At 36.9% G+C, this 25,120-nt stretch overlaps 1 protein-coding gene across 3 annotated transcripts in view; it reads right to left on the reverse strand.

The window, feature by feature from the left end:
* Positions 1–5,627: 5,627 nt before the first annotated feature.
* Positions 5,628–25,120, reverse strand: part of SGO2 (shugoshin 2) — a 30,997-nt gene continuing 11,504 nt past the window's right edge. For all 3 annotated transcript variants that reach the window (XM_057746677.1, XM_057746678.1, XM_057746679.1), the window contains 4 exons: positions 24,605–24,816; positions 15,552–18,746; positions 13,945–14,095; positions 5,628–9,009 (listed from right to left, as the gene is read on the reverse strand). In XM_057746677.1, the coding sequence (XP_057602660.1) occupies positions 8,994–9,009; positions 13,945–14,095; positions 15,552–18,746; positions 24,605–24,816 (3,574 nt within the window). In that variant the 3' untranslated portion in view covers positions 5,628–8,993. The remainder of the gene's footprint in view (positions 9,010–13,944; positions 14,096–15,551; positions 18,747–24,604; positions 24,817–25,120) is intronic.

Raw genomic sequence — 25,120 nt, forward strand, 5'->3', positions numbered from 1 at the left:
TTTATTTGATATTTTTCTTGTTTCTTAAGGTAGGACTGTATTCCTCTTAGAACTGCTTTTACTGCCTCCCATAGATTTTGGGTTGTTGTGTTTTCATTGTCATTTGTTTCTAGATATTTTTTGATTTCCTCTTTGAGTTCTTTAATGATTTCTTGGTTGTTTAATAGCGTATTGTTTAGCCTCCATATGTTTGTATTTTTTGCAGTGTTTTTCCTGTAATTGATATCTAGTCTCATGGTGTTGAGATCAGAGAAGATGCTTGATATGATTTCAATTTTCTTGAATTTACCAAGGCTTGATTTGTGACCCAAGATGTGATCTATCCTGCAAAATGTTCTGTGTGCACTTGAGAAGAAAGTGTATCCTGTCATTTTTGGATGGAATGTCCTATAAATATCAATTAAGTGGAGATGGTCTAATGTGTCATTTAAAGCTTGTGGGTCCTTATTTATTTTCTGTTTGGATGATCTGTCCATTGATTTAAGGGGGGTGTTCGTCGCCCACTATTATTGTGTTACCTTTGATTTCCCCTTTTATGGCTGTTAGCATTTGCCTTATGTATTGAGGTGCTCCTATGTTGGGGCCATAGATATTTACCATTGTGATATGTTCTTCTTGGATGGATCCCTTGATCATTATGGAGTGTCCTTCCTTGTCTCTTGTAATAGTCTTTACTTTAAAGTCTAATGTGTCTGATATGAGTATTGCTACTCCAGCTTTCTTTTGACTTCCATTTGCATGGAATATCTTTTTCCATTCCTTTACTTTCAGTCTGTATGTGTCCCTTGGTCTGAAGTGGGTTTCTTGTAGGCAGCATATAGAAGGGTCTTGTTTTTCTATCCATTCAGCCAGTCTGTGTCTTTTGGTTGGAGCATTTAATGCATTTACATTTACGGTGATTATTGACATGTGTGTTCCAATTACCATTTTTCTCAATTGTTTTGGGTTTGTTTTTGTAGGTCTTTTCCTTCTCTAGTGTTTCCTACTTTAAAAAGTTCCTTTAGCAATTGTTGTAAGGCTGGTTTGGTGGTGCTGAATTCTCTTAACTTTTGCTTGTCTGGAAAGCTTTGATTTCTCCCTCAAATCTGAATGAGATTCTTACTGGGTAGAGTATTCTTGGCTGTAGGTTTTTCTCTTTCAGGACTTTCAGTATATCCTGCCATTCCCTTCTGGCCTGCAGAGTTTCTGTAGAAAGGTCAGCTGTTATCCTTATGGGTTTTCCCTTATATGTTGTTTGTTGCTTTTCTCTTGCTGCTTTTAATATTTTTTCTTTGTGTTTGTCATTAGTTTGATTAATATGTGCCTTTGTGTATTTCTCCTTGGGTTTATTCTGTATGGCACTCTCTGTGCTTCTTGGATTGGTTAATTATTTCCTTTCCCATGTTGGGGAAGTTTTCCACTAGAACCTCTTCAAATATTTTCTCAGACCCTTTCTTTTTTCTTCTTCCTCTGGGATGCCTATGATTCGAATGTTGGTGTGCTTAATGTTATCACCAAGGTCTCTGAGACTGTCTTCTATTCTTTTTATTCTTTTTTCTTTTTCCTGCTCTGTGGCAGTTATTTCCCCCATTCTATCTTCCAACTCACTTATTCATTCTTCTGCCTCAGTCATTCTGCTGTTTATAGCATCTAGAGTATTTTAATTTTGGTTATTTTGTTGTCCATTGCTGTTTGTTTGTTCTTTAGTTCTTCTGAGTCCTTATTAACTGTTTCTTGTATTTTCTGTATTTTGTTATCGAGATTTTGGACCATCCTTACTATCATTACTCTGAATTCTTTTTCAGGCAATTTTCCTATTTCCTCTTCATTTATTTGGTCTTGTGGGTTTTTTTCCTTCTTCTTTGCCTGCATGAGGTTTCTTTGTTTTCCCATGGTAGTCCAAACTTCAAAGGTTGCTTGTCCCTGCAATAGAGGGGTTTAAAGAATGCTGTCCAAGCCCCAGACTAATGGCAGACTGTTGAGTCAAACAAATACTAAGTCAAGGAAACACATACATGTATAAGACACACAAATACTGAATCCGATAGAACATAAGGCACTAGAAAGATCTGACAGAAGAATCCTAGTATGCTATCAGACATTCTGCCAAGACCAGCTCGGCGACTCGAGGTGAGTGACGGGTGCTGCAAGCTTGAAGAAGACACAGACACAGACTGAAGAGAAAGATGGGACCGGGGGACTCAAGACCTCTAGGATCAAGAGCCCTGCTGATTGATCCCACGTTGCTTTTATTGAGTTCTCGGCATAGCCTAAGGGTCTAACACTCCCAGGTTAATCCCATAAACAATCAAAGGCCTCACATGACTGGGGGCAATGATCTTTGTTTGCCTCCTGGGTCCTGATTTGAGCTGGGCGTGGAGAGCAAAGCAGCCCTGGGGGCAGGAGACCTCTCTCAAAAGGATTAAGGGTCTGTGCCCCACCCGTGTTGGCCCCTCTGCGACTGTGCCTGTCTTAGGTTGTTCCTCCCTTGAGGAATCTTACCTGTCTCTGGCTAACCAGCCATCCCTCAGGACCAAACAGGGTGATATTAGTCTCCATGCCCCACACCCTCAGCTCCTCCACTGCTCAAGCAGGACATTCTGAATCCCATCGCTCGGCCCACATACTTCAACATTTTCAATGTTTCAAAAAGGTTCCAGAATGTCTTCCCACAACATTCAAAGAGGAAACCAACAGAAATTCAAAACCAGAACAGAACAAAACAGAAAGAAAAGCAAAAACATACAAACAAACAAATAACACCACACACACACAAACACAAATCCAGGGAGATATTGAAAGCTAGGATCAAATATAATAAAGAGCTAGAGTACCACCAGACAGACTGGAGAGTCTCAGAATGAAATTAGACAATTATACTAAGAACTAAGATAAAGACAAAAACCTAATAATAAATACCAAGGCAGTGTGTCATCTGGAGAATAAAGCAAGGAGACTGAGCAGATCGATAATGTTGCTTGTAAGTATATTAAGATAAAATAAAGTGTAAAAGGGTAGAAGACAGGGCAACAGAAGAGCATAGTGTGACTGGAAATATGCAAATAAAAAGAAAGAAATAGAAATGTATAAAAGATAGAGATGAAAAGAAGGTAGGAAAGATATATAGTCACCACTACAAAAGACAGCTAGAAATAGAAATATATAAAAAGACTAAAAATAAAAATAGAATAAAAAATAGAATAAAAAATGTTATAAAATTTGAGGATCCCTTAGGACTAAGATCGTAATTAATAAAAAACAAAACAAAAAAACAAAAGTAAACATGACCCCAGAATGGACCAGTTCAACAATTAATTAGAATTAATACTAATATTTCTCTTTACTTGGGGTCTTAGCTGTAAGTGTCCTTCTACCTGCCTTGGGTTTTTGTATTATTCTGCGACCAGCAGAGGTTCCTTTATTGTTCTTCTGTAAGTGCTGGTGTGTGGGGGTGGGGAGAGGGTACAATAGTGGCTCCTTCCCCTGGGAGTGAGTGAGCAGTGGTGCACTGTTTGGGTCACGGAGGTTCAGTTGGGGTGGAGGTGCCTGTTGCAGAGGGACTCTGGTAGCTCAGGTGTAAACAGAATATCTCAGTTGGGCCTCTCTTCAGGCTTTTTGCTCTCGGCTGCTGGCTCTCTAAGCCAGCCCCACCCGGAGGCGTTTGTTGTCCCTGAGTGCCTTAGCTTGGCCCACAGGGGTTCTTCCTCTGCCTGTTGCAGGCAACGAGAGAGAGAGAAGCTATGCCCACCGCTCCTCCCCACCGCCCGTGAGCCAGGAGCATCCAGCTGCCACCATGGCCCCGTGGCTCTCTGGGACAGGCACCCTTTGCTGCTGACCTCTTCCCTTCTGTCCTCTCGGCCCATCTCCCTACAGCCAACAGTTTCTCACCCTGAACCAGTCCTCCGATTCCCACACTCCCGCTCTCAGACCCCCTGTTCAGCTGTGAATCAATGTCTCAGTCCGGGAACGCTGAGCCGTGGTGCGGACCCTCCGTGTGTTTCTCACTCTCTCCCGTCTGCCACAGCTCAGCTGCTTCACCCTCTTTGAGCTGTTGTAAATGCTTCCCTACCGGTTATGTCAGGATCCTTGCAGTCCTTTCTGGTGCCCCAGGTCATCTGCTGGTGTTCAGTTGGTTCTCTGTGGGAATTATTGTGTCTTTTGGTGCATTCCCAATGCATCTGTGGAGAGGGATGCATTCCACATCCCTCTACTTCACCGCCATCTTTCTCCCTCCACTCCTCCTTTTTAATACTATTAAAATGTTGAAGAAGAAACCTAGGTCAGTTGTCCTATAGGACGAACCACATTTTGAATATGGCTGGTTGCTTCTCCCTGGTGTTCTTTATTCTTCCATCCTACTGATTTCCTATACCCCACTTATAGATCTAAAGCCTTGATTTAATTCAGGTTCAATTTTTTTTTAACCTTCTTGGGCTTTATAATTATATCTCTTTGCTTATGCCAAAAATCTTGATTCTAAAACCTTAACGTAATTGCTTTATCTTGTCCTTAGATCTATTTTAAAACAATCACATCAATATTGTGGCAGCAATAAGACTAGTGAGTAATTACGATTTCTTTACAATTCTTTTATTCTTAGAGTATACCCTAATAAAGATACACGCCTAAAATTCTTTTTCTAAGGTTGGTTATCTCTGCGTTTGTCACCAACTTGATAGTTTTCATCTTCACTTGGCTGTCAAGTTAGCTGCTCCCTATTGTTACTTATGTTGTTCCTTTTTTTTTTTTTTTTTTCTGCTATTACAAACCATACTGTAATGAAATTTTTGTATTTTTTTAAGGGAAATTTTGGTAGTTTCCTAAAACTGGGATTGCTGGGTCAAGTGATTTTATATGCATATGTAATTTTGCTAGATATTGTCAAAATATTTTCTATAAAGGCTATATCATTTTGCATTCCCTCTGGCAATGAACAGGAACCTCCCAGGGTAAAAGCAGAGGCTGGGATTATTAGAAGCTGGAAACTTAGAGGAGACCTCTGAGGGGAGGGCACTGCTCAGCTGCTGTGAATACCTCAGGAGCTAGGAAAAGGGCTTCCAGGATTTGGAACTCAGATCTCAAATGATGGCATGTGGCAAGGATGGTGCTGCTATCTCAGGAGCCTGTAGGAGGCTCTCTGACAAGATAGGCCTGAGGCCTGTGAGGGGGTACAGCCTAAGTAGTGTGGGTTCTAGGAGTCGTAAACCAACTGGTGACTGGGACCACGTGTTGTCCCCCCCCACCCCCACCGCGTGACGCACCATTGCTGAGGTGATGCTGATAGGAAAAGTGGGCAAACAGGAAGGAGCAAGTCCCTCTTTCTGACTTTCCATCTCCTTCTATAGTCCCCTATTCATAGAAGCTTAAAAAAGAAGAAACGTGAATTGCAGAGTTCTAGCATCACACAGCGAAGTACAGAAAGATGGGCTTAGAGTTGAGACAAGAGCCAGCACACATGAAAAAGTGGGATTTATTCCATGAGCACAAGAATGTTTCAGGATCAACAAATTAATATAGTTTATCACATGAATATATCGAAGGAGGATAACCATATATTTTTGTGCTGATTCATATTAAGCTATTGTGTTTTGACTTCAGATCCACACTTCTCCACTCCATTTTAAGGCTAGGCCTTGGCAAACCACATTTCTCCTTTGCCAGGCTCCCTTTCAGTCTCTGGTGACAGGTGATAGAGGGGAGGGAACTGGAAGGATGGAGGAGGAAGGAGACATTTGCTCTTCCTGTTTGCTTCCTGTTCCTGTCAGCATCACCACAGAAATGGTTCACCCTGGCAGGAACAGCTGACTTCAGTAGCCACAGCTGGCTCCAGTTTGTAGCTTTTCCACATCATCAGACCAGTCTTGTCGTAGCTCTTCAGGGAAACAGCACCAACCAGTTGCACACCCTCCCCCTAGAGTCCTCTAAGCCTTTAAAGTCTTTCTTAAAGTCTTCCTCTAAGCCTTTAGGTTTCAGTACTTCTATCCTTTTCTCTGTATTCCCTCAGCCCCAGAGATGGTGGGTGCTTCCCATATTTACTTCCTCTATGATACTTCACTAGTCCCTTTTGCCTTTTCAGTTCTTGTTCGGTTCTCTGGAATATGGTTAACAATTTATAAGATAATTGTGATTTTTATCTCTTGGCTGGACCCTAACTAATACAGTCTCCATCAATGCCAGAAGTCACTTGACAAAATTCAACATTCAAGTAGCACTGACATATATACACCACCAAATGTAAAACAGACAGCTGCTGGGAAGCTGCTGCATAACACAGGGAGATCAACTCGATGACTGGTGAAGACTCAGAGGGGTGGGGTAGAGAGGATGGAAAGGAGTTGTGGGAGGGAGGGGATATAGGGATATATGTATAGGCACAGCTGATTCACTTCATTGTACAGCAGAAACTGGCTCAACAGTATAAAGCAATTATACTCCAATAAAGAGCTTAAAAAAATTCAATATTCATTCATAATTTTTTTAAAAAGCACTCAATAAAATAATCGTCAATAGATAATACTTTAATATGATTATAAACATACATAACCAGCTCAAACCAGAGCATCTTACTTAATGGGATAAAACCAGAGGCATTCCCATGAAAATCAGTGGCACTATTGTCACTGCTATTTAACATTTAACATAAGGTAACAGCCATGCAATTAGACATAAGAAAGCAATAAGAGGCATTAAGAATTGGAGAGAAAAAGGCATAGCTTGGTTTTCAGGAGATATATCAGGAAAATACCGCAAACGATAAGAGTTTAGTAATTAACGTATAGAAATCAGTGATCTTCATATATACAAACAATAATCAGGTAGAGAGGAGGATCAAAGAGAAGATTCCGTTTATACTACCAGGAAAAAAGATAGAATGCCTAGGCATCAAGAAATGTGGAAAACCTTCATGAGGGAAACTCTGAAACTCCCCTAAAGTCTCTATAATTTAAAGAGGATGGTAGTGGGGCATAAAAAGACACACAGACTAGTAGAGGGAACAAAAAATTGAGAAATAAATTTAAGGGTACATGGAAATACAACACTGAAAAAGGTGGCACTTCAAATCAGTGGTGGAAAACATGGACTTGTTAATTAATGGGGAATCATTTGGAATGGGTCAAAATTGCATTCATATCTCATACCATAAAACGAAATCCACATGAATCAGAAATTTAAATGTATAATATGAAGACAGTTTAACTGGCAGACTCCCTGGAAAGAATCTTAAGGCTATCCAGGGATTCTCAGACCACACTCTGAGAACTGCTGCACTAAGACTAATCCTCAGGCCACTCCAGTCTATAGTCAAACCTCTCCAGTCTATAGTCAAACCCCCAAGACCGTTCTACTCCAAATCTAGACAGAACTAGGCCCAGCCTTTCTGTAATAAAAGGACAAAGTAAAGTTTTGCAGGGCATTTATCCTTAGGCCTAACTGTTGAATGACAATATCTAATAAGGAAAATAAAAGTAAACTCTCCTCTCATGTGTTCGGTGGTCTATTGCTGACTATGTCCTTCATCATATTCTGTCCTTTAAAGACAAAGCAAAGAATCCTATTTTTTATGGGTTTTTTTCCTTCTTATAGAAGCTTTAGAATAAAGTATTTTTACTGTGAATATAAGTTGTAACAGGATAATCATAACATACCTTTTCCTTTCTTCCTTTTATCAACATTCTAGATACTGAAAAAACTGAACTAATATTTTTGTTTCAGAAAATAGTTTTTCTCATGAGACATGTGTAACATGTTTATATATAATGGGTTTATTTATGCTACTGTGAAAATAATTAATAAAATTTTAATTCTCAGTTTAAGAAAAAAAAAGGAAATTTAAATGTAAAACAAAATGAAACCATGGGTAAATATCTTTATAAAAATCTGGGAATAGGAAAATTGTTTCTTACTGTGACCAAATTCCACCAACAATAAAAGAAAAGGTTAAGTCTGATACAAACAATGAAAAATAATTAGCATGGGAATGGAAAAAAGAAAAGACAAACCTCACCGAAAGGAGAAAAAAAATAGAAATAAACAATAGGAAACATAATACCAGAAAATGACTCTAGGCGGTGCAAAGCCTTAAAGTATTAGGAGTACAGGAAAGGAACAGGCTGCCAGGGTGCCAAGCTCTTAACCACTGCGTAAACTGTTCCCTCAATAAAGCCTCTAGCCTCCATTCAAGCAACATTGCTGATACATGAGTAAGTTCTGTGGGACTCTGTAGTCCTACAGCAGTTTCTCAAAGTTTGGTCCTAGGACAATCTGCTCCAGAATTATCTGAGGTGATTGTTAAAAATGCAGATTTCTGGGCCCACCCTTTTAGTTGTTGGATATTGTCTAAGAAAGTTTTTCCATCTAGGCAGAACAGAATTTGACTAGTCATTTGAATACAGTAAGCCATGTTCATTAACCTCGGATAGGAATAGGATTTACTACTTAAAGTTATAAAAAACAAATTCAAAAGAACCTGAGCTTAATACCCCTTCAGCCAAGTCATCAGATTACATATAATGGAACTAATACAGAAGCTGACATAGAACAAGTAATTTTGAAAGTTGAAGAAGGAAGGGTGAGAGAAAACTGGCCGGGGCAGAAAGTAACTTTTAAAATCTTATAGTGTTCACATTTACTGAATGGTTTTAAAAACAGAACAAAACAATAGCTCGGTGTACAACAAGATAACAATGCAAAAGTATTTATAATACATTTTAAAAGACTAATAGCTGTTGTTTAGTTAAACGTTGTTTGGTTGAAAGGAGCTTAAATGAGCAGGAAGATAAGTTATAGGATGACCAAAATAATTTAAAAAGCTTAATATTACAAAATAGCTATTTTATGCATATTATCTATACATAAGAATAAACACTCCGTGAAAAGGCAGAAAACGAAAAAAACAAAAACAAAAAACCCCAAAACTTTCTGTCATGCATTTCATCTTCTTGATCCTAATTATATTCTTGTTTTGACTTGTTATGGTTTGAGAATTCAGAGCAACCAGAATGTATAAATTCACCTCATCTTCTCATCTTCCTGCAAAGTAGAAAAAAAGGAAGATTAACAATAATAACCACCTAAAGCTAATGCTTTTGCTGGTATGGAAAGGAAAGTATGGAGAGGAAAACTGCTGCATCATACCAGCAGAAAGCAGTTTCCTCAAACCACAAGCTTTGTCACATATTTAAAATACTCTATGATAGTGGGAATTACAGATAAGGTTTAAGAGAAATTAATCAACACAGATTTTACACATTACATAATTTACTATATATTTCCTTTTTATTATGAACTTTAGCATACATATAAGAATATATGAAAATGTACAATTTAAAAACAATCAAATAAATGCTGACATACCTGGACCCAGGTTAAGAAATAAACTCTTAACATACCTCACAGACCTCCACTGTGCCCCCTTCTGATCACAGCTCTCTTGTCTCGCAAGAAGTGACCACTACTCTGAACTGAGTTCATCAATCCCTTGCTGAAGAGTAGCAGGAATAGTGGGCATGCTTGCCTTGTTCCTACTTTAAGTGGAAATACCTCTATTGTCTTCCCATTAAATAAGATGCTGCCTTTAGGATTAAGGTATGTATATACAATTTATTATCATAAGAAAGTATCCCACAATGTCTGTTGAGTGTTTTAATCATGAGTGACTGTTGAATTTCGTCAAGGCTTTTTTCAGCATCTATGAAAAAATTGAAAAAATCATATGCTTTATTTTCTTAGGTTTATTATGATGATAAGTTTTCTAATATGGAAACAACCTTGCATTCCTGGAATAAACCTTACTTGGCCATGGTGTATGTTTTTCCTAGCATGGTATTGGATATGCTTTTGTAATTGTGCCATGAACACTTGAGAAGAATATGCATTCTCTCTTATCCGAGTGTGGAGTTTGATATGTATACATAAGATTTACCCTATTGATTATGTTGTTTAGATCTTCCATCTCCTTACTTATTTTTTACCCACTTTGTTTTATACTGAGTTTACTTGTTTAATATACTGAGTATATTAAAATCTATTAGTGTGTTCCTATCTGTCTCCATGTATCTCCTGTAGTTTTTGCTTCATAAAAGTAGTTGTTCTGCTATCTGGTACATAAATATCATAACTATTATATATTCTTTGTGGATTAGGGCTTTTACTATTTAAAATGTACCCTTTTGTTATGTTCAGTGCTTCGGGACTTGAGATAAAGACTTTAAAAAATATATTTGTATTACCTTCCTGATACCTCCTGCTGCTCCTATTTTCAATACCTATGATGACCACTCCATAATATACTGTAAGCAGTTTCCATCAGGCTTTATGCTCAGTGGGGGCCTATCAAAAGCTGTGATATGCCTGCTGCATGCCATCCCCAACCCAAAAAGAAAAAAAATGGCAGCTGGATTGTTGTTACTCTTAGTATTTATACTAGTGCACATTGTGATCATTGCTTTTAAAAAATTTTCCAAATAAACTGACTACCAGATAATCTTCATGCCCAGTCGATCTAAACTAAAATAGAATACTATTAGAGCATTAGAGACCTAATTTCATTAGAGCATTTTGCATATTTAGTTTAGAATAGGTAGCTCTTTTAAAAGAATGAATTATATTAAGTATTATCCAGCAGTAAAAAGGTATGAGAAAAATCTCTACAAATTGATATGGAGTGATTTCCAGAACATACTGTTAAATGATAAGAAGCAAAGCCCAAAAAAGTAGCTAAGTATGCTACCTTTATGTAAGAAAAAGGGGGATATACATATATCTGCTTATTTGTGCAAAAGAAACACAGGGACAATAAACCAGAAACTAAAGGGACTGATTATCCCCAGGAGGTGGTGAAAATAGGATAGAAAGGAGGGGGAATGGGAATGGGGTAGCAGGAATAAAAGCAGATGACGCTTCTCTGCATATACCATGTTGTATAGCTCTGAACTGTGCAACCCAAGAAATGGTTCACATGCTCCAAAAGTAAACAACAAAACCTACCAAGATGTGGGAGAAGAAAATGGAATACAAACAATAACACATGAATAACGTAATTATGTTGATGGGGGGTGGTAAGAAAAGAACTAACCTAAGGCAAAAAGAACTGTATGTAAATATTATGATCTAGTTAGTAAGTACGTTTCTCACAGGGATATGGGTCAGCAATGCTGAAACTACTTTATCTGCATGCGGGAATTCAACAAACAAACAAACAAATATATCACAGACAATGAGAGCCAGGCTACCTACCAATGGAGAAAGAAGTTACAAATGAGCAGAGCTAAAATGAACCCTGTGATGTTGAACGGGAATCAGAGGTATCAGTATAAACTCTTGGTTTTCACTATATATACAGATAGATAAATATGAAAGTATGCATATTCATGGATTAGTATAATATATATATTTCCTATCTCTGTCTGCTGAGGGGCCTAACATCAATGGCCCCTGTGGTAGACAGACTCTATGGAGGACCCTCCACAATCCCTGCCTACTGGTGTTCATGCCCTCGTATGATACTCTTTCCTTGAGTATGGACAGGAGCTGTGACTTGCATCTAACTAACAGAAATGTCAGAGGTGATGGGGTGTCTCACTTTTGAGTATATGTTTCATTATATACCACTCCGTCTTGCTAGAGGATTTGCTCTAGAGATGCTCTCTGTAGCTAGTTTTGAAGTAAGTGGCCATGTTGGGAGGCCCATGGCACAAGGAACTAAGGGTGGCTTCTAGGAGCTGAGGGCAGCCTCCCCCAACAGCAAAAAGCTGGACCCTCTGTCCTATAACCACGAGGAAATGAATTCTGCCAACAATCTCTGTGACCTTAGAAGCAGATTTTCCCCTGGGAGAGCCTCCAGATGAGAATCGGCCTGGATGACACTTTGATTGCAGGTCTGTGAGATACGAAGCAGAGCACCCAACTCAGCCAAGTGCAGGTTCCTGGTCTACGTCTCATTTGGGCCTCATGCCGGGAAGCTGGTTCCAACTGTTGTGTGTTGTTTTAAGCCACCAGGTTTATGATAATGTTGTTATGCAACAAAGATGACTCATACAACACAATATAAGCAGTAAGAATACCTAGTGCCCAGATCTTGTATTGTACCAGTGCTAATTTTCTAGTTTTGATAATTGTACCATAGGTATGTAGGATGTTAGAATTGGGAAAAGCTGGGTAAGGAGCATATGAGAAACCTCTTATGATTTTTACAACTTTTTGGTAAGTCTAAAATTAGTTCAAAATAAAAAGTTTAACTTACAGCTCAATAGGAAAAAGATAACCCAATTGAAAAAAGGGCAAAAGGATCTAAATAGACATTTCTCCAAAGAAGATATACAAATGGCCAATAAGCACATGTCATCAAAAAGTCAAATAATAACAACTGTGTTGGTTAGGATATGGAAAAATCAGAACCCTATACACTGTTGGTAGGACTGTAAGATGGTATGGCAGCTTTGGAAAACTGTCTAGAAATTCCTCAAATGATTAAACATAGTTACCGTATGACTCAGCAATTCCACAACTAGGCATATACCCCAAAATGAAAACATATGTACACACAATAGCTCACAAATGTTTATAGCAGCATTATTTATAACAGCCAAAAGGTGGAAACAACTAAATGACCATCAACAGACAAATGGATAAATAAAATGTGGTGTATCTATAGAACAGAATATTTTATTCAGTCATAAAAAGGAATGAAATACTACTCATACATGTTACAACAGGGATGAACCTTGAAAACATTATGCTAAGTGAAAGAAGCCAGTCACAAAAACCAAATATTATATGATTTCATTCATATGAAACATCCGAACAGGGTGTCCATAGGGACAGGAAGTAGGTGATTGGTTGGCTGCCTAAAGCTGGGGGATACAGCAATGACGGCTAAAGGGCATGGGGTTTCTTTTTGAAATGAAGAAACGCTCTTAAATTGACTGTGGTGATGGTGTGCATACCTGTGAATCTACTAAAACCCACTGAACTGTACACTTTAAATGGATGAAACGTGGTATGTGAACTATAGCTCAGTAAAACTGTTTTTTAAAAAAGCCCTTGGTCCTTTACTTCATTTTTAACTGGCTTCCCTTGTACCCTCACTTGCATTGCTGCCACCTGCTGGTTATTGTTTTAAAATACCTGTCAAAAAACGATAAATGTCTTTAATTTTATAAAAGGAGCAAAAACTGAAACAATGCAAAGAGAAAATTTGAGGATATATCTCTCTATCCTTTTGAAAATACCATCTCAAATATGATCAGGTTCTCTGAAATAGCAACTTCATTTACCTTTGAAAAAAAAAGATTTTGATTAAAACAAATGTAAAAGGCAATTGGACATTTTTGAGATAATCAAGGAAATGTGAACAGGGGTTTGCTATGGGATGACAGTGAGGAATTATTGGTAATTTTGTCAGTTGTGATCACTGCTGTCCCATTTTGTTAAGCTCTTATTTTCTAGAGATATATACAGAAGTGTTTTAGGAATTAAATGACTCAATATTAGGGATCTGCTTTAAAGATACAACAAAAAATGGACACTGGAAGTAAATATGGCAAAATATTGATAACTCTCAAAGCTGAGGGATGGATAAATGGTATGGGGAGTACTATTCCTTCTTCTGGGGGGGGTATGTTTGAGGTTTAAAAAAAAAGATAGAAAGGACTATTACTCTTTGAGACCAAAGGATATATAAACACTCTGAATTCTTCCAAGTAAGGTAAAAAATAAATAAATGGGGGTAACACATAATGATGTTTGCAAATCTTAGGCTACAAAAATTTTTAAGCCCATTTAAAGATTAAAAGAAGACATTTTTTCAAATCTTACCCAGATCATACTGTGGTTATTACATGTCAATGATACATGCTTCATCGATACTCAGAAGTGTTCAAATACTAATTCAGGCAGGAATCTTTTTAAAAGCATGCATTTTATAGTACTACACTGAACTCACTTTTATGTCATTGAAATACTCACCCTTTGAGACTTGGCTCTTTTAAAGAGAGAGGAGTACACCTCCTTCTTCGGCTTGGCAGCTCTGAAGATAGATCTTCTAATTTGTTTTCAGATTTTGCAGTGTTATTTGAAACAAAACTGGTATTTGTCATGTCCTGTAGTGTTCTAACACCTGAAAAGAGTATTGTTTTCAAAAATATTTTTAATAGTATATATAGAGATATGGAAATAGATATAGGATATTTACTGGTTTGTAAATTATTGGTAGCAAATTTTTAAACTTAATAATCAAGTTATAACTTTAAATTTTACAAAAGTAGCACTGAAATTATCTGTCAGTTTTTTTTTTTTATAGCAATAATGAGAGGAAAAGAGACTTACCATTTAAAACAACCTATCAAAGCAGTAGCCTGCAGTATTTTTATTCTGAAATCACATTTAGGCTGATAGAAATTCTTCATGATTCAACTCTAGTCACAGAATCACACAAATTACTGCACATTCATTCAACATTTGTCATTGACTGCTCACACTATGAAAGGTACCATGAGGAACAGAAATGAAAGATGGCTCGCCAGTCTTTTAAAATGTCCTGCAACTCTAGACCTTTGCACTTCTTTTGCGTCGGTATTCCTTTTACCTGGCATAGTCTTATCCATAAAAATCCTAGTGTTCTACATACATATATTGAAATGTTAGGCTCCCACTAGAAAATTTTAATTGATATGGGAATGTCTAATGTTGCAAAATTTCTAATAACAAAAGAACATCCATGTTAAGGGGGAAAAGTGAGGTAAGTAATGTTATATACAGTATCATTACAAGTATAAATTTTAAAATGCATAGATTCAAGTCTGCATGCGTATGCCAAAATGTTGACTGCAGTTCTGGGCGACTGGTTTTCCTACTATTTTCTGATTCTCTACTTTCAATTTTCTGCAGTGAGTATTATTTTAATAACTGGGGAAAATAAGAAATAAATACTAAAGGCAAAAATCCTACCCACCCTTTATGGCCTAAAATGCTATCTATTTGATGATGCCCCTGCAGGTTCCTCTAGCCAAAATTATTCCCCGTCATGACATCCCTTAACATGTGTGCTTTTATTAAAGCATTTGCCATATTTAAACACTATACCTGTTGCTTTTCCATACATGTACTCCAAGGAAGGGGAGTTGGTATTGTTTATTTTTTAATCCTATAAAATACCTAGAATAATGTTTTGATCATATTAAATATATGCTGCTAGAGAGAGTCCCATTCTTAAGAAATCTGCAATTGTCTCTGGTAAAATCACACCAAGACAATTTATTATTATATACATTTAAAACACCAAATTTCCTTCAAAAATATGAAAAAGGAAATTATCTGCCTAATGCCACTATCAGACAACTTTGTGCTAAAGGCCAAAATATTTTTTAGTGTATAAATGTCCAAGCCACTCTTGTTATCTTCTCAGAGTATTAAACTTTCTTTAAATTCCTCCATACTGCTTCTATAGATCAGGCTACATAGTTATACACTGTTTTAAAATTCCATAGAAATCAGTTATAACAGGAAATGCTTTACTGGTTAAATGAAAAAATACATGTAATTTTAAAATGTGATCACTTCAGGTATGGACCTACCTATTTCTGATCTTTGTGTTCTTTGGTTGACTTTAAATTCTATCTCTTTCTTCTTCTCATGCACATCATCACTTACTTGAAAGATGGGTGAGCTCTCCAGACCAAAATTTTCTTTCCGATTTTCACTAGAAGAAATACTCAAAGGTATTGAACCCTCAAGAGCACTCTTAAAGGAAGAATATTGTCTGTTAGGTGAATATATCTGAGATAAAGATTTCAACGTTTTTGTGTACAAGTCAGGTTTAATTTTGGCAATTTCCTCATTTTCCAAATTCTTTTCCTTAACAGCATATTCAGATTCAACTGATGTTCCCTGAACAGTGTCAGATATTACCTCCATTAGTTCATGACTATCTGGAGAAGGATCTACAAAGGTCTTCCTTTTCTTTGATTTGGATGTCATTTTATTTACTTTTTTGACCTGGCACTCTCCTTCCTTTGTCACTTCCACAAAGGGGATCGCTCTCTTTTTATTCAGAGTTGTTCTGCTTTGCTTCGGTTTCTTATGTAGTTCCATTTGATTTCCAGGGTCAGAATCGGCCTCATCAGTAGTATGTTTTAAATCTGGTACTAAGGAGACAGGCATCTGTGAAGAACCTGTTAAGCGCAAAAGAGGTCTGTTGTTATCTTTTGCCAAAATGGTCTTTGCCTTGCCTGATGATTCTTTCCCATGCTTTTTAACTGGCTTGTAAGGATCTGAAATTTGATCACAATTTTCTCTTTCATTACTGTTAATTTCCACACAGTATCCACTAATAATACCTTGGTCTTCAAGTCTTTGTTTTGATTTATTTATTTTAAAATCAAGATCCTTTGTAGAGCTTTCTTGGCCATGCACATCTTTATCATTATCCTCATATATCTGGTACATTTCAGAAATTATTTCTGTCTTCCGATTTACTTTTTGTCTAAGCTTCTTGTTTATTTTTGATTCATTCTGCTGAGCAGGTTGCTTATTGGTGACATGCTTTTTCAAATCCAACATATTCTGGGTCTTATATAAATTTCCACTGTCTATGGTGGAAAGAGAAATTGTTTGAAATTCACTTGTGGCTTCTAGGTTTTCAGAAATGGTTTCTTTATCCTTTGGGGTTAAGGAAAAGAAGTCACCTTTTACTGTGTCACATACACCTTTGTCATTAAACTCATTTTTTTGGTTCATTTCCAAAATTATTTCTGTCTTCCGACTTACTTTCTGCCTGAGACTCTTATTTATTTTTGATTCATTTTGCTTCCCAGTACCAGCAGCATGCTTTTTCACCCCTAAAAGGTTGTCAGTCTCATAATCACATAGGTTCCGATTACCTCTGAGGGAAGGATCAGCTATCTGAAACTCATTTGTGTCTTCTAGGTTTTCGGGGATGATTTCTTTATCTTTTTGGGTTAGAGAAAATAAGTTACCTTTTTCTGGGTCATGCATTCCTTTGTCATCATTCTTATATATTTGGTTGATTTCAGAAATGATTTCTGTCTTCCGACATACCTTTTGCCTAAGCTTCTTATCTACTTTTGATTCATTCTGACAAGCAGGTTGTATAACATAAACATGCTTTTTCTCCCCCAAAACATTCTGAGTGTCATAATCATATAGGTTTCCATTATCTTTGGGAGAAAAAGCAGGTGTTTGAAACTTACTTGTGTCTTCTAGGTTTTCAGAGATGATTTCTTTATCCTGGGTTAGGAAGAAAGAGTCACCCTTTTCCGGGCAATACCCACTTTTGTTATTATCTAAATGATTCACTTTGGAAATTATTTCTGTCTTCCGATTTACTTTCTGCCTAAGGTTCTTATTAATTTTTGATTCATTGTGCGGAACAGGGTATTCGTTGGTGATCTGCTTTTCCAAACCCAACACATTCTGGGTCTCACAATCACACAGGTTTCCATTACTGCTAGCGGAAAGAGCAGATTTTTGAAACTCATTTGAAACTTCTAGGTTTCCAGAGATGATTTCTTTATCCCCTCTGGTTTGGGAGGAAAAGTTACCTCTTTCTGGGCTTTGCACATCTTTAGTATTATCCCCAAGTATCTGGTTCACTTCAGAAATTATTTCTGTCTTCCGATTTATTTTCTGCCTAAGCTTCTTATTTATTTTCGATTCATTTTGCTGATTGCATTGCGTATCAGTGACATGCTTTTTCAAATCTAACATATTTTGGGTCTCATAATCACATAACTTTCCATTATCTTTGTTGGAAAGATAAGCTGTTTGAAATTCACTTGTGACTCCCAAGTTTTCAGAGGTGGTTTCTTTAACCTTTTGGTTTGGGAGTAAGTTATCTTTCTCTAACTTATGAATCACAAATGTCTGTCTAGAAGCTTTACTTTTCTTATAAGCTAGAGAACCCGGACCCATATCAAATTTACTGTCCTGGTGGAATTTATCTGAACTTTGGGAGAAAGAGTATGTTTCCTCCTGCTCATCTGTTACATGAATTCTTTTCTTCTTTTTGTTATACTGCGTACTTTGTCTGTCATCCTGATCAAAGCCATTATGAAGGATTATTTTCTTCAGCATGTTCAACTGAGTCAGCTGTTCAGTAGTGAAAATAAAATCTGGATCTTCAGAATCACCTTTGCCATCCAGGATAACAGATCTTCTTTCCGGTCCATTTACGATCTTTTCCACAATATTCACATCTGAACCATTTTTAAATTGTCTCTTTGATCTTTCTCTCTTTTTTTCAGAGCTTGGATCTTTCACTTTTCTGAAAGTTTTCATTCCACAATCATTTGGTTTTTTATCTCTCTTATTTTTAGTGCCTGATGAAACTGTAACAATTTTGCTTACTTCACTAGCAGTTAAATCCATGTCATCATCATATACAGTTTTCTGCAATTGAAAGTCATCATTACCCTGAACTGGATTCATGCCCTCTGCAGCAGGTTCACTTGCAGACTCAGATGAGGCAGGAAGGCACAATATGTTTCTTTGCATTTTAATATTTGCTTCCTTAGTACAATCTTTTATCTCATTATTCCAGTTTAATACTGGACTTGAAATCTGTTGTTGATCTAAATCTGTTACACAGGGAATGTCTGCAGCATTATTTGATTCCCAAGATGATACATGTTTTTTCCTTTTAGTCACATTACTAGGTGATAACTTTTCCTTTCTGTGGCTGATCGACTGGACATTTTTCATCTCACTCATTAGAGAACTCCTGGAACTTTGGCCTGAGTGGGAATGGCTTTCTATAAAATAAAGGGAAACAAAATTCAAAAATAAGTAGTAACAAGGAATTTGTTATTTTAAACAAATTAGATTAAGAATCAAGCTGTTTCAGAGAAACGATTTCTGACAATGTGTTTTGTTCAGACACTAATATTATGAAGAATCTATACTGATAAAAAATAAAGTAGAACTGACTGGAGTAGTCTAAGACACATTTTACATTTCTACCCGAGGAAAATATATACTGGGAGCTCACTCTGCCTCCGCCTCAGCAGTAGAATGGAGAACAGCCAACAGTAGAGGCATTAACATTAATGTACATTTCTAAGTGAGAGGAGTCAGGCAAATGAACCCAAATAACAGTGATAACTCTGATAAGGATTACTATCAAAACATTATCAAGCAGGATATACTGAAAGTCCTGCAAGAGAAAATCCTACAGCCAAGAATACCCTACCCAGCAAGAATCTCATTCAGATTCGACAGAGAAATCAAAAGCTTTCCAGACAAGCAAAAGTTAAGAGAATTCAGCACCACCAAACCAGACTTACAACAATTGCTAAAGGAACTTTTTAAAGTAGGAAACACAAGAAAAGGAAAAGACCTACGAAAACAAACCCGAAACAATTAAGAAAATGGTAATTGGAACACATGTCAATCATCACCTTAAATGTAAATGGATTAAATGCATCAACCAAAAGACACAGACTGGCTGAATGGATACAAAAGCAAGGCCCTTCTATATGCTGCCTACAAGAAATCTACTTCAGACCAAGGCATACATATAGACTGAAAGTAAAGGATGGAAAAAGATATTCCATGCAAATGGAAGTCAAAAGAAAGCTGGAGTAGCAATACTCATATCAGACACATTAGACTTTAAAGCAAAGACTATTACAAGAGACAAGGAAGGACACTCCATAATGATCAAGGGACCCATCCAAGAAGAACATATAACAATTGGAAATATCTATGCCCCCAATATAGGAGCACCTCAATACATACGGCAAATGCTAACAGCCATAAAAGGGGAAATCGACAGTAACACAATAATAGTAGGAGACTTGAACACTCCACTTACATCAATAGACAGATCATCCAAACAGAAAATAAATAAAGACACACAAGCTTTAAATGACACATTAGACCATCTCCACTTAATTGATATTTATAGGACATTCCATACAAAGACGACAGAATACACTTTCTTCTCAAGTGCACACAGAACATTTTGCAGGATAGATCACATCTTGGGTCACAAATCAAGCCTCGGTAAATTCAAGAAAATTGAAATCATATCAAGCATCTTCTCTGATCTCAACACCATGAGACTAGATATCAATTACAGGAAAAACACTGCAAAAAATACAAACACATGGAGGCTAAACAACATGCTATTAAACAACCAAGAAATCACTAAAGAACTCAAAGAGGAAATCAAAAAATATCTAGAAACAAATGACAACGAAAACACAACAACCCAAAACCTATGGGATGCAGCAAAAGCAGTTCTAAGAGGGAAGTTTATAGCAATACAGTCCTACTTTAAGAAACAAGAAAAATATCGAATAAACAACCTAACCTTACACCTAAAACAACTAGAGAAAGAAGAACAAAACAACCCCAAAGTGAGCACAAGGAAAGAAATCATAAAGATCAGATCAGAAGTAAATGAAAAAGAAAGGAAGGAAACAATAGCAAAGATCAATGAAATTAAAAGCTGGTTCTTTGAGAAGATAAACAAAATTGATAAACCATTAGCCAGACTCATCAGGAAAAAAAGGGAGAAGATGCAAATCAAGAGAATTAGAAATGAAAAAGGAGAAGTAACAACGGACACCTCAGAAATACAAAAGATCATGAGAGACTACTACACGCAACTAGATGCCAATAAATTGGATAACCTAGAAGAAACAGATAAATTCTGAGAAAAATACAATCTTCCAAGACTGAACCAGGAAGAAATAGAAAATATGAACAAATCAACCACAAGTACAGAAATTGAGGCAGTGATTAAAAATCTCCCAACAAACAAAAGCCCAGGGCCAGATGGATTCACAGGCAAATTCTATCAAACATTTCGAGAAGAGCTAACACCTATCCTTCTCAAACTCTTCCAAAATATAGCAGAAGGAGGAACACTCCCAAACTCATTCTACGAGGCCACCATCACCCTGATACCAAAACCAGGCAAAGATGTCACAAAAAAAGAAAATTACAGACCAATATCAATGATGAATATAGATGCAAAAGTCTTCAGCAAAACACTAGCTAACAGAATCCAACAGCACATTAAAAAAATCAAACACCATGATCAAGTGGGGTTTATCCCTGGGATGCAAGGATTCTTCAATATATGCAAATCAATCAAGGTGATACATCATATCAACAAATTGAAGCATAAAAACCATATGATCATCTCAACAGATGCAGAAAAAGCTTTTGACAAAATTCAACATCCATTTATGATAAAAACACTCCAGAAAATGGCCGTAGAAGGAAATTACCTCAACATAATAAAAGCCATATATGAGAAACCAAAAGACAACATTGTTCTAAATGGGGAAAAACTGAAAGCATTCCCTCTAAGAACAGGAACAAGACAAGGGTGTCCACTCTCACCATTATTATTCCACATAGTTTTGGAAGTTTTAGCCACAGCAAGCAGAGAAGAAAATGAAATAAAAGGAATCAAAATTGGAAAAGAAGACGTAACACTGTCACTCTTTGCAGATGACATGATATTATACATAGAAAACCCTAAAGATGCTACTAGAAAACTGCTAGCACTAATCAATGAGTTTAGTAGAGTAGCAGGATACAAAATTAAGGCGCAGAAATCTCTTGCATTCCTATACACTAACAACGAAAGAGCAGAAAGAGAAATTAAGGAAACTCTCCCATTCACCATTGCAACAAAAAGAATAAAATACCTAGGAATAAACCTGCCTAAGGAGTCAAAAGACCTGTATGCAGAAAACTATAGGACACTGATGAAAGAAATCAAAGACAACACAAACAGATGGAGAGACATAACCGTGTTCTTGGATTGGAAGAATCAACATTGTGAAAATGACTGTACTACCCAAAGCAATTTACATATTCAACACAATCCCTATCAAATTACCAATGGCATTTTTCACAGAACTAGAACAAGAAATCTTACGATTTGTATGGAAATGCAAATGACCCCAAATAGTCAAAGCAATCTCAAGAAGGAAAGACAGAGTTGGTGGAATTAGGCTTCCTGACTTCAAACTATACTACAAGGCCACAGTGATCAAGACAGTATGGTACTGGCACAAAAACAGAAAGGAAGATCAATGGAACAGAATAGAGAACTCAGAGGTAAACCCAAACACATATGGGCACCTTATCTTTGACAAAGGAGGCAAGAATATATATGGAAAAAAGACAGCCTCTTCAATAAGTGGTGCTGGGAACATTGGAAAAGAATGAAATTAGAACACTTCCTAACACCATACACAAAAATAAACTCAAAATGGATGAAAGACCTAAATGGAAGGCCAGACATTATAAAACTCATAGAGGAAAACATAGGCAGAACACTCTAGGACATCCATCAAAGCAAGATCCTTTTTGACCTACCTCCTAGAATAATGGAAATAAAATCAAGAATAAACAAATGGGACCTAATGAAACTGAAAAGCTTTTGCACAGCGAAAGAAACCATAAATAAGACAAGAAGGCAACCCTCAGAGTGGGAGAAAATAGTTGCCAATGAAGCAACGGACAAAGGCTTAATCTCCAAAATATACAAGCAGCTCATGCAGCTTAATACCAAAAAAGCAAATAACCCAATCCACAAATGGGCGGAAGACCCAAATAGACATTTCTCCAAAGAAGACATACAGATGGCCAACAAACACATGAAAAGATTCTCAAAATCACTAATCATTAGAGAAATGCAAGTCAAAGCCACAATGAGGTATCACCTCACACCAGTCAGAATGGTCATCATTAAAAAATCTAGAAACAACAAATATTGGAGAGGGTGCGGAGAAAAGGGAATGCTCCTGCACTGTTGGTGGGAATGTAAGTTGGTACAGCCACTATGGAAAACAGTTTGGAGGCTCCTTAAAAAACTAAAACTAGAACTACCATATGATCCAGTAATCCTACTACTGGGCATATACCCTGAGAAAACCATAATCCAAAAAGAAACATGTACCGTAATGTTTATTGCAGCACTATTTACAACAGCCAGGACATGGAAGCAATCTAAATGCCCATCAACAAATGAATGGATAAAGATGCGGCATATATACACAATGGAATATTACTCAGGTATAAAAAGGAATGAAATGGAACTATACGTAATGAGGTGGATAGACCTAGAGTCTCTCATACAGAGTGAAGTAAGCCAGAAAAACAAATATTGTATGCTAACTCATATATACAGAATCTTAAAAAAAAAAAAAAAAAAAAAAAAAAAGGTACTGATAAACCCAGTGACAAGACAAGAATAAAGATGCAGATGCAGAGAATGGACTGGAGGACACGGCGTTGGAGGGGCCAGGGGTGAAGGGGAAGCTGCGACGAAGTGAGAGAGTAGCATAGAGATATACATAGTACCAACTGTAAAATAGATAGCTAGTGGGAAGTTGCTGTATAACAAACGGAGATCAACTCGATGATGGGTGATGCCTTAGAGGGCTGGGACGGGGAGGGTGGGGGGGAGTCGTGGGAGCTAAGGGATATGGGGATATATGTATAAATACAGCTGATTCACTTTGGTGTACCTCATAAGCTGGTACAAGAGTGTAAAGCAATTATATTCCAATTAAGAGCTTTAAAAAAAAAAACTGAAAAAAAAATTAACTGAAGAAAAAATAAACTATCAGCAGGTAGCTAAAGTTTATAAAAAGTATATACACACACTCACATACTTTTTAGAAAGGAAAAATAATTCAAACTCCAACTTTAATAGAGTTATGATTCCATATCCCAATCTGAAATTCTATGTCAAATACATAAGCCAGACTATACCATTTTAAAATACCATATAATTAAAATAAAATAAAAAAATAAAATACCATATAATTAAAATATGTGTCATTTTTTCTTGCTCAACCATCAGCCAGGCTCAAGTTTTTGCTTTACTGCTAATTGGTTATGAGCTTGAAAAAGTCACTACACCCAAAAATTTCAATTTTCAAATCTATGAAAACGAGAAGATGTAAGTAAATAATATACCATACCTTTTAATTCATAAGCTAAGATACCAAGAAAAGCTCTTTAGGCCAGCTCATTTCTCAATACTCTTTCCAGTGTAATAGTATTAGTCCACTGTGGACCTGACATTTCTTGGCATTTTTACTTTTAAACTAATTTTTTTTTTAATAAATTTATTTATCTATTTTATTGGCTGTGTTGAGTCTTCGTTGCTGCACACGGGCTTTCTCTAGTTGCGGCAAGTGGGGGCTACTCTTCGTTGTGGTGCATGGGCTTCTCATTGCGGTGGCCTCTGTTGCTGCAGAGCAGGGGCTCTAAGTGCGTGGGCTTCAGTAGTTGCGTCACATGGGCTCAATAGTTGTGGCTCACGGGCTCTAGAGTGCAGGCTCAATAGTTGTGGCACACGGGCTTAGTTGCTCCGCGGCATGTGGGATCTTCCTGAGTCAGGGATCAAACCCATGTCCCCTGCATTGGCAGGCGGATTCTTACCCACTGCACCGCCTAGGAAGTCCCTAAACTAATTTTTTCACCAGAAATTTTAAATGGTAGAAGTTAGGCAATCTATAACGTAAGAAATCTAACTTATTAACTGTTTATACATGTTGGCCCTCAAAAAGAAAATCTAATCAACATTAACTATTTAATACTGACACTCAAAATGAATTTTTTAAAAATATCTTACCTTTGGGAAGTATATTAACAACAGAAGAAATATGTTCTGAATCACTTACACCACAAACATTCTGATCATTTTTTTTAAGAAATAACAATTCCAAATTATGCTGAGTTGATACCAAAGAGGGACTATCCAGTGATGTCTTTGCTATGACATTGCTGTCACACTGCACTTTTTCTTTCTCTTCCTCTTCATCATCATTTGAAGTTAAGGGAACCCTAAGAGCAAATAAGAATGAATGAAGAATTCTGTATTTCACAAAAATTATTTGGAAAATTACATGGATAGATCTTTCTACATGCTATTTATTTAAGATCTAACCACAAACCCACTCTGATATCATTTTCTGTTCAGTGAAGGCAATTATAGGTAGGAAATAGGTAGTTCCTAATAGTACAGAACTTGGAGTAAAACAGGAATGCTTCTTATCCTCTATCTCCAGTGGCTCCAAAAGGAGATAAATGATATAATCACTAGTTGAGCTATTAGGATAATAATACTAATGAGGTAAATAAAGTTCAA

This window comes from Hippopotamus amphibius, chromosome 8 (genome assembly GCF_030028045.1).
Source record: "Hippopotamus amphibius kiboko isolate mHipAmp2 chromosome 8, mHipAmp2.hap2, whole genome shotgun sequence".
Classification (NCBI taxonomy): domain Eukaryota; kingdom Metazoa; phylum Chordata; class Mammalia; order Artiodactyla; family Hippopotamidae; genus Hippopotamus; species Hippopotamus amphibius.